Below are 10,214 nucleotides of genomic sequence, written 5' to 3'. Positions count from 1 at the left end.
GTTATGGTTGTGGCAAATTGTTTATAAGTGGGTATTAGCCTTTTCTTTTTTCATATACCATATGATTCGCCAGATATAATAAAAATCCTAAAATTAATTTTGCATTTTTGTGCTTCTGCTGATCTTTTTCTGTATTTTTGTTTAACTTTTTTGGCTCCGATGAATGGTGGGGAAAGGCCCACATTTGTTGCCACCATTTTTTGCTTGTATTTTTGTGTTCACAAATGATTTTTTGTCGCAAACTTTCCTGCAAATATGAGATATCTGTGCCAAATTTGGCGATCCAGATTTTCAAGATTATGAGTTGGGAAATATGGTTGCAACTGATTTGGTGAACTAGACGAAATTTGCATGATCATCCGAAACGAGCCTACGGGCAAAACTCATAGCTTTGCCATGACGACGTAAGATGTTTTTGTCCATTCGGGATCATTAAAGAGCCAAAATTACGTTTCTCTATTTTCTAATACTAATTGGTTTATTTGAATTTACGAAGATTGTGATAACTTTTGTTTAGGATAGACTTTCCTAATTAAATTTAAATTCTTTATTAGGTTATCGGTTACAATGAGTATTTGTTTTGTTTTCCTCGAAAGTTATCTTTGACGTTTATAATAAAACCTAACCTAAATTTGGATTCTTTGGTCGTTCTTTGTGTTCTTGATTTATGTGATTTTTTTTGAATTGTCGATCCTACATCATTTGGTATCATAGCCTTTGGTGCTCAAATGGCTGATGGGAATCCCATTGTTCGTGGACGTGGAAGACCTCAAGGTGATGTTGTCGATTGTTGAAGCACCTATAATTAACCAACGAGATCTACATTACATAGAGATCGGACAACTTCAACAAAGAGTGCAAGAACTAGAACTACATCAGAAGGAGAGACAGACAGACGAACATAATGATACGAGGGTGGTTATGAGGAAGGGAATTCTTTTGCCAACCACCATCATAATTTTCATGGAAAACATTGTTACGTCTCTTCGAAGCACTGGGATAAGGGTTGAGATTCTTGAATTCACGAGAAAGGCCAGTTCGGACGAATTCATCGAGTGGTTGAGTATAGTTGACCGTGCTTTTGAATTACACATGTAACGTCCGTAGATTCGGGCTAGACAAATAAGATATAATAAGCGATAAAAACGACTTTTTGACCGATGATTATTTAGAATAAATAATATTAACTGAAATTATAGTACATATGACAAGGATTCCATGAAATCCGACTTCGTATGAAGAAGTTATGTTTCTTCGAAGTTTTGCGATCAAATCGACACGGCTCTCATATCGTAGAAAGTGAAATTTTGATAAATTACTTTTTAGCTTAAGTGAACTAAAATGAAAGTGTAGTAGTAGTAAAATCGAGAGCGTGCATATAGAGAACGTCCAAACCTGACTTCGTGAGAGGAAGTTATGATTTTTCGAAGTTTCAGCGGAGTCCGTATGTAAAAGTTATGAATTTTACACGGTCGTTAACAGTCTAATCTTCGTAGAGTGTTAAATTTAAGATCAGATAAAAGTTAGCCGACGAGATCTAAATGAAAGTGTAGTACTTGGAAATACCTACGCGTAGATATAAAGAACGTCGAAAATAGAGTTCGTATGGTAGAGATATGAAGTTTTGAAGTTCTGTCCGACCTATCCGCTTTGCCACGTCAAACCACTCACAAATAGCCACGTTACCGTGGGGGAGGAACCGCCACCTGCCACGTGTCTAGTAGATGTGTGCGTTGCGGCTCCCCAGAAAAGTACCTATAAATTGCTTCCAAATGCTCAACTTTGTTTTATGTTTTTTATTCAAAACAATCAATTTTACAATATTTTTCATGGAAGGGCGTGCACCTAAGGTACACAATAAAGCAAGTACTACACATCTACAAATCAGCTTCGCTATCTTTTTTTCAGTGTCCTTGTATCGCTATCTTTTTTTCAGTGTCCTTGTATCGCTATCTTTTTTTCAGTGTCCTTGTATCTCATCATCTCCAAATCAAACAACTCTACCATTCATTCTTCTCTCGTCATCGACTGAACCCACCGGTGGGTTCAAAACCCCACTATTGTCCACCATGGATGGGCATTTTCTGTAGAGAAGCTCCATTAACAGGACCCCCGAAAGAATAGAGCTCGGATTTCTGGGTGGGCTTACGGTTGTTGCCCGCCGATGATAGTTCAGGTGCACGGTAGTCGGCGGATCGTGGGGCGGCAGTTGGAAGGGTGAAAGAGGAGAGGTCATAGTCAGAGACGCAGGAGTTGTTGGATTTGTCGAGGAGGATGTTTGTGGATTTGATGTTGCGGTGGATAAGTTTAACGAAGGTGTCAGTATCTTCATTCATGGGGATAGGAAGAAGGCATCTTCTCTAGTGTAGCAAATTGCATGCATACCCCGCAAGAATATGTCCATATCTTCAATTCAATTGCGTTAATCGAAACCCATATGTTTTTACTTTTAGCACACAAAAAAAAATCAAGTGAACGACATTTGTTCTTCACAAACTTTTCATTTTTTGTTTTCTTAAATAATCCAGATATCTACAAAAAAAAACTACCTACACTAGGGACTCTCTTGAATGTTTACAAAAGAGTACATGCTTCCCTGATCAAGAGTATAAAGACGGCAGATAATAGAGTGTTAGGAATATGCTCTTTGAAAGAAAATGTTTCAGACTTTCCTTTACGTGTTTATGAGGAAGAGATCATGCTTTACAGTTAATGCTTCAATGGATGGGGAATGGGAGAGGAGGGAAAAGCTATGAGACAACCAGAAGGGCAACCTACTCTGTTAGAAAGCAACTCAAGAGTAGCTACCTTAGGGTAGCTAGTTCGCTATCTAACAAACGGCCCTCCTTGTAGGGCTCATCGAGATTGTACTACTTTCTCTCTTTGCTTGAATGCCAACTAAAGACAACTTAATAAAAATGCCTGATCTGATCGGTCACACCAGTTATGATTTTTTATATCTTGATAACATCTATTTATCAAATATCTATCACTTACTTCTGCAAACAAAAGTCTTTTTAATTAATAGGCCCATGACAACCGGTTTTGTACACATGTTTTAATTTGTAAAGGTGACCAGGACATTACATATCTTCCAAAACGATCAAGACATGTAAACAGTGAATTTCAGATCCACAACTGCCATTGCCAATTCAAGACAAGACAGTGGACTGGAAATGGAAACCAGTTGGAAGAAAGCCCAAACTATCACAACTGTGACATGGCTAATGAATGCCTAAAAAATCAGTTGATAAACATGGCCTAAAAAGATTGCTCAGCATTTTCATCAAAATATCAAATTTACTTCGTCCCTAACAGATTTGAGATTTGAGATTTGAGATAAGAGATTTTCAATATGTCATTGTCAACTGCACATGAAGTGAAGTGATTGTCAAAGAAGAAAATATATCCACAGACCCCACCCCCATTCCCATCCCATTCAATGCTCACCGGGTAGTAAAAGCCAAAACAAGTAGCAGTAGTAGTAAGCACAGAGATAACAAAATGTGATTGTGATTGGCTGACTAGCTTTCTATTCCATGGAATGGATCAGGCCAAATACTTGAACAGATTAGGGTTCTCCTTGTCTCTCTCCAAGTACTCCCGTGTGATCAAATCTTCAATCCTCTTCTTTATCGCCTTGAAATCAGGCTGCACAAATACAATCAAATCATTGCTATCTCCAGAAATGTTTGCTTATTAATTAATATGGAAATGGAATAGACCAAACCTTGAACATGCGGCCTAGCTGCTCTACACACTCCATCACCAGCTGTTGATGACCAAGAACTTTGCGCGACTTCATGATGCGAACAATGGACGCATCTATCGCATATCGCCTGTCCTTATCAACATCCTCCACAACTTTCTTCCTCTCATCCACAGGTGGCAAGGGAATCTGATTCACACACATCAGTCATTAACAAGAACAATTATATTATATAACACATAAATGAAATGAAACTATGCGCACCCTGATCCTCCTCATCCTATCAGTGAACTTTGAATTAAAGTGGAAGGAATCGGTTTCAGAAACGGTTCTCGAGGCTGGCTCCTTGATGAGAATCTTGTACTTGGCACATGATAGCGATTGGAGTAATCTCACCACATCTTCATCAGCAAGATTTAGCTGTGTCTTGATATCCGAGTAACTTAGTCTATCTGAAGCATTGAACAGCAGTAACGCTGCTGCCTGGAAACAAAACAAACTATCAACCACAAACACATGCAACAAAAAATAACAAATCAACCTCCACTAAACTGTTACCTGGTATGTTCCCAAAATCAGCTCTATGGTTTTCTGATCAAATTTACCATTCACATTGCATGTCCCCAAAGAGTAAATCCAGGTCAGCTTTCTGTGTTTGGTTTTCGTCTGATAGAACTCCTTAAACACTTCAACACACTTCACCTGAAACCCAAACCCAAAAAAACAACATATCAGATCAGAGGCATCTACAAGTATAACAAGTTTGATTGTTTTTTATTTTTTTACCATTTCTGCAGGCAGGCTAAGATCAGAGGACTTGTAGCTTGGCCAGAAACCCGTAGTCAAAACAGTGACTGTCAAATCAATTCCGGGATTGGCAAAAGCATTACCGGAAAGGTAGTCGTTAAACTGACTGTGATTCTCCTTTGCCAATGCCAAATCCGTCACCATGCCCTCCATCTTTGATGTAAACTGTCCACCACATTGCTGTTTTAGCTTTGACAGTATCAACCTTTCGTGATCATCATTCGCACTCTTATCAAAAAGCAAACGCCGAGATAGTTTCTTTCTGCAAAAAATATATAAAATTTATTTATTTTTTCCTAAACAAGTGACAACACCACAAACAAATCTTAATCTTACTATATATATATATATATATATATATATATATATATATATATATAGTATAACCTACCTATAAAACTCCGCGAAAAGATCTTTATCGCTGATGTAAGCAAGGAGCTTAACCACCTGTAAAATCAAAGTCCATGTCATCACAATCTCATGCCACAAATAATGTCAAATAAAAGCAAAGCAGTTAAGGCTACCTTATCCAAGGTTTCTTCAATTGCTTCATCACTCAACTTCTCACTACCCCCCTTTTTCAGGATATTGTCACAGTATGAAGCCAGAAGCTCCGCACTCGAGCAACCAGCCACAATTTTATTACAGAAAACTTCAAATGCCTCTTTTAGGGCCTAAACAAAAACCAAAAACAGGGTAAACCTTTTGCTAAATCAATTAATACTGAAATAGACAAGATGATAAAAAAAGATGATACTGACCTTGTGAAACAGTGTATGATTCATGAAGCAATCTGTAACATATGCCATGAACTTGTCATGCAACTCAATTATTTTCCTGACAAACACCTGAAAAATCGACAATGTTATATATTTCTTTTTGTGGGTAATCAACGACCTCTGTGCATATTTTTTCACTCAATTACCTGCTCTTGTGGACCACCAACATTCTCCGCCTGTGTAAAAAACATTTGCAAGCACTTAGTTAATCAAACATGTAAATCAGCAACATATTTCATTTATCTGTTTATTATGGCATTCTACTTCCAACTCTTTCCATTACAGCATTGTACTTTGAAAAATCTAGAAGATTAAATAGCATAATTGGGGTAGATTTTTCAAAGTACAATGTCTTCATAAGAAAAAGATTAAAAGTTGGGTTGAATCTTACCTTGTTACTTGCAGCCTCTTCAGCTTGTTGGACTAGAGTCATTCCTTCAGCAGTAACATGCTATCACCCCAAAACAATAAACAAATCAAATCATCAAAAGCTGAAATCTAGACAATCTCATATGAGGAAAATAATACCTACCTGCTTGAACATATTAGCAACAGGATCTAATCCTTTGGGAATTTTAGAGAAGAGCCTATACATCCTCGACAGATCATCCACCTGTTTGTCAATGAACATGATAATTTATTTAGATAAGGATCATGATGCAGATGCTCCTTAAATGTGAAAATCCTTAAATACCTTATCATCTCGAAGCAAGGTACGACATCCGGAATGCTCTTTTTCAAGCAATTGACTGCTATATACCACCAACAATTCGTTTTGCACTCTCTGTAAGGGTAAAAAGAATATATATATATATATATATATATATATATATATATCAAGTCATTAAATTAGAACAATAAAATGCCATAAACTAACTAACTCCACATAATCATCTTGGAAAACCCAACCTCTAAGAGCTTTGATTCACTGCTTGAATGCAGATAGTGAGCTACTCTTTCTTTTTCTCTTCTTAAACAATCCTCGGCCTGTGTTCCATACAAGAATTCAATCAAACAAATCTAAATAAACACAAAATATACTGTAACACCATGGGGCTGTTTCTTTTTAACTAAATGAGCTTAATGGGTTAGGAACTTGATCTGGACAGAATGGCTTAATGGGTTAAGCCAGCCATAAGACTTGGTTTAATGTATTTAGATAATAGATAGATCCTAACCCCTTACCTATTTGCCTTTCTTCTTTTGTAATGTAACAGTAAAAAGGTCCTTTAGTCTCATTCAGATGGATTATTCGGTCTAGAAAAGAAACAGACCTTATGTACACAAAACTTTATCCAAATAGACATAATCACCCATTCAACCACTTTACCGATACAGTTCTTAATGGGAAAAAGGAATAGCCCTAACAGTGACAGGAACAGTAACACAAACAACAGTAATTTTTAACGAGAGGAATGGCAGTAAAAGCTTAACAGAACATACCTTCAACATGTAATCAGGACATGAATCTTCCACAATCCAGTTTGATGCTTTCCGGGAATAATAACCAGCAGAATCAACAAGCATGTCAGTTTCAAAGTCTTTTTCATAGAAATCCATCTGTCCCATTCCGATCTCAACATATATACCAAGGACATTTTTCAATAATGCTCTATCAATCTGCTCTCCTTCACGTTCTTGATCAATCTGGATCACAAGCAATGTTAACTTCAACTCTACATCACCAACAGAAATTGGTGCATGAGCATATAAAACAACTTACAAGTGCAATAACAGCATCTTTAGCTTTACCCTTAGCCTCTTCATAAACCTGTACTCCAAAAAAAAAATTCTCATTAGTTACCAATTAAGAAACCAAAACCTGTTATTAACTATCTGTTGAAAAGAATACTAACCGATTCACGAAAACAAGTCAGACCAACTTCATTGAGTGCAGGTAGGGACCTTCTAGCAATGAAATAACGATCAAGATAGTGGAAAAAACGTGAAAGCCACCTAACCATTACTTTATGGTTTGCCCATCGCTTTACAAGCTCCCGCAACATGAACTCATCGTGTTTCTCTCTTAATGATGTCAGTACCTTAAAAAAAAGATGTCAAATGCAGCTGTAAGAATCAATGGCAAAGGTATATATGCCATGTGTCTTACATATATTGAAATATTGTTACTGAATTTCACAAACACACGCTTGTTTTCAGTAATAAGAAAATGTGCTGTGTGTGAACTAGAATAGCATGGAGAAATCAATCTTAAGGAAGACATTGCATGTGACTTTCCATTATCTGCCACCTGCTATATGTGTGCATGATGTCTACTAATGTTTTATTTCTTTAATTGATTAATTCAAAACCACATGCTATGTTACATACCAATAGCAATTTGTGTTGAAAGCAAAACAAAAAGAGAAGGGGATTACCGTAGAGCCAATATAATCTTCAAATGCTTCCTTATATTTATCATACAGCTGCTGGGAATAGTCATGAGGAGGCTTTTGAGTACACATGTTATAGATGGTGCTGTACAAGAGTGACAAAAATAGATTAAGTCAAAATCTTGGAAAAATTAGTAGCATAATGTACTAAATCCATCCCAGGGGATGAGACTTTTACAAAGGTGAAAAAAAAAGATAAATTTGGAGATAAGAATACGTGTATAGCATCATGTATTCTTCTGAGCTAAATTGTGGTTCTGGAAGCCCTTCCAAAATTTTCTTCAGCTTCTGTATGCCAGTCTGCATGAAACTCCATCCTTCCTCCAACTCGATGGTCTTCATCTGGGACATCGTCATAATCACACCAGTCCTTCAGCAAGGTAGCAGCTGAAAGAGGACACCTGTTCCACCAGAAAGCAATAACACAGTGTCATAATAGATCACATGAAATTTCAATAGTGGCAGTTATAACACGAATATAAAAGACTATCCATCCATCCAAACCTTTGTGGGATTACAGATTCCTTTGCAATGTGCTATGACAGCCTAATTACTCACCTTCCTTGATGATTTATCTTAGTGAGGGGTGGTTTCTCTTTCTAAAGTGCATAACAATGCATTTACCACCTTATTGGTCGAATAAATTGATTGAGAAGCACATCAACAGCAAGATATATTTCAAACAGATAATGAGCTGGAAAGTGGGTTTAAGATCAAACAGTTCTGCTAAATGGAAGTTTGTAGGCCATATTAGAATGTGAATAAGCTTATAATAAACCCCAAGACCATACACTTGGGGTGAATGATTCAAGAAATTTCTGAAACAAAATATAGTTTCATATAAGGCTTTTTTTTGCCTAAAACATTGTAAAAAGAAAAAATACAAACAGTTATAGTGAGACACTGCTAGGGCACTACCTCACATATACTGTTGTTTTGCGATGAAACAACAAACTAAATAATAGAGAGGAAACGGTGTTTTAAAGGTTTATGAACAAATATATCAGAAGCTATGTAGGTGTGTGCCCCCACCATTCAAACATATATAGCATCCTCAACATCCTTAATATTTGCGCAGATATAAAACCCAAACCCCAAGCCCACAAACAATTATTCAAGTCAAACCCTAGTTTACTACGGGACATATTTTTTCTGCAATAATATATATCTATGACAGACAAGCAGAGCAATCAACCCCCACAAATCAGAGCAAATAAAACAAAATCTCCAACAACGAAATACAAACGCGTTTCCGATGAGGACTGTGAAATCGAATTACGACGATGCATAATGATTGCTCGGAATCCTGAAGTAAGTTTACAGAGTAATGATCTAGATAAGTACCTGAGATTTTACGATACGACGGAGGGAAAAATCTGAGATCAAAAATCTTAGTGCATCGTAAAAAGGTTTTCGTCGATACGTCGATAGAGAAGCAAAGAGGAATCAATTTCGTAGGCGGAGTCCACCCTGCTTTGTTGTTTAATTTTTCTGGTACAAAATTGTCATTATATAACTCTAGATATTTAGCCGCCTGACGGTGGGATTTTTTTTTTTTTTTTTATTTCCTAATAAGCGGTATTAGAGCGTCACATACGGAAAGAAGTTTAAAAGTTCAATTATCCAACATCGAGATTTTAGGTTAGCATTTATCTCGATTATTTGTTTGGCTGATTTTTTTTCCATGTATATCCGAGATTTGTATGAATCTAATTTAAGTTTTGATTTATAAATTCAAATAACTCAAAAGACACATATCATAAATATATATATATATCTTGTCAAATAAATTTAATATACAAAAAGAATCATATCCAATTAAATCGACTTACGAATACCAACATACAAATATAAGTGATAAATCTTGATGGGAATTTCTATCTTCTCTATCTTTATATATAGTAAAAGAGAAAACTTTATTACATCATCTTCAACAGTCAGGCCCATTAATTGTCATTCCTTTATAATTTTTCACTGTCGAATCAAATTGATGATGTCATCCTCACACAAAAAGTTCACACGTCTTTTCTTTTGAAATATTAGTACTCCATTTTGTTATGCCTTACAGCAATCACCGTCAAACCACAATTCGTATTCCTTTCTTCATACTTCGGCAGCAATTTCTTACGGTCATCCTCCTTACGCCGTCGATACAATCTTCCTAAAGGTTCTGTAGTTTCAATATTATTATCCCCTTCACCTTCACCGTTTTTCTATCTTCTTCTTGACAGCCTATTCAGACGGACACATTGCAGGTTTGGGGTTTGGGGGAAAGGGTTTCTTAACAAAGAAAACGAAGAAGATGGTTGATTGATTTAGTTGGTTTTCCCCTTCCTATTTCACGTGTTCGTCATCTCACATTCTCAGGTATTCTATTGATTTAAGTTTAGCACTAAATCGACTTCCTAATGATTGATTCAGTTGGTTTTCCCCTTCCTATATTCGCCTGCAAAGCTACAATCTTTGATACTCCGCCTTGCAGTTTGATGGTATTTCCTTTAAAGGATCGAGATTCTTTATAGGAAA

The 10,214-nt window shown here is 36.5% G+C and overlaps 1 protein-coding gene across 1 annotated transcript; it reads right to left on the bottom strand.

Annotated features, from left to right (window-relative positions):
- Window positions 1-3,333: 3,333 nt before the first annotated feature.
- Window positions 3,334-9,169, bottom strand: LOC145133235 (cullin-1-like). Its single transcript, XM_079068162.1, has 19 exons — window positions 9,033-9,169; window positions 7,906-8,089; window positions 7,674-7,773; window positions 7,152-7,337; window positions 7,019-7,066; window positions 6,739-6,942; window positions 6,205-6,282; window positions 5,990-6,079; window positions 5,828-5,908; window positions 5,687-5,746; window positions 5,442-5,471; window positions 5,278-5,364; window positions 5,041-5,190; window positions 4,908-4,963; window positions 4,496-4,778; window positions 4,268-4,411; window positions 3,974-4,192; window positions 3,731-3,898; window positions 3,334-3,651 (listed from the first exon to the last, which is right to left on the bottom strand). The coding sequence occupies exons 2-19, from the start codon at window positions 8,043-8,045 to the stop codon at window positions 3,550-3,552; spliced, it is 2,226 nt and encodes a 741-aa protein (XP_078924288.1). The 5' UTR covers window positions 8,046-8,089; window positions 9,033-9,169; the 3' UTR covers window positions 3,334-3,549.
- Between the last annotated feature and the right edge of the window lie 1,045 nt (window positions 9,170-10,214).

Source organism: Lactuca virosa, chromosome 8 (genome assembly GCF_052849685.1).
Source record: "Lactuca virosa cultivar CGN04683 chromosome 8, Lactuca_virosa_CGN04683_v6, whole genome shotgun sequence".
Classification (NCBI taxonomy): Eukaryota; Viridiplantae; Streptophyta; class Magnoliopsida; order Asterales; family Asteraceae; genus Lactuca; species Lactuca virosa.
The sequence above is the reverse complement of the archived record's forward strand: the minus strand, read 5'-3'. Positions and strand labels throughout refer to the sequence as shown.

Excerpts from the sequence above, each read along its gene's own strand:
- LOC145133235 (XM_079068162.1), bottom strand. The coding sequence starts at position 8,045 with ATGACGATGTCCCAGATGAAGACCATCGAGTTGGAGGAAGGATGGAGT. Across the intron at positions 7,338-7,673 it reads AAGATTATATTGGCTCTACG|GTACTGACATCATTAAGAGA; the intron begins GTAATCCCCTTC and ends CTTTTTTTTAAG. Across the intron at positions 4,193-4,267 it reads TGATTTTGGGAACATACCAG|GCAGCAGCGTTACTGCTGTT; the intron begins GTAACAGTTTAG and ends TTTTGTTTCCAG.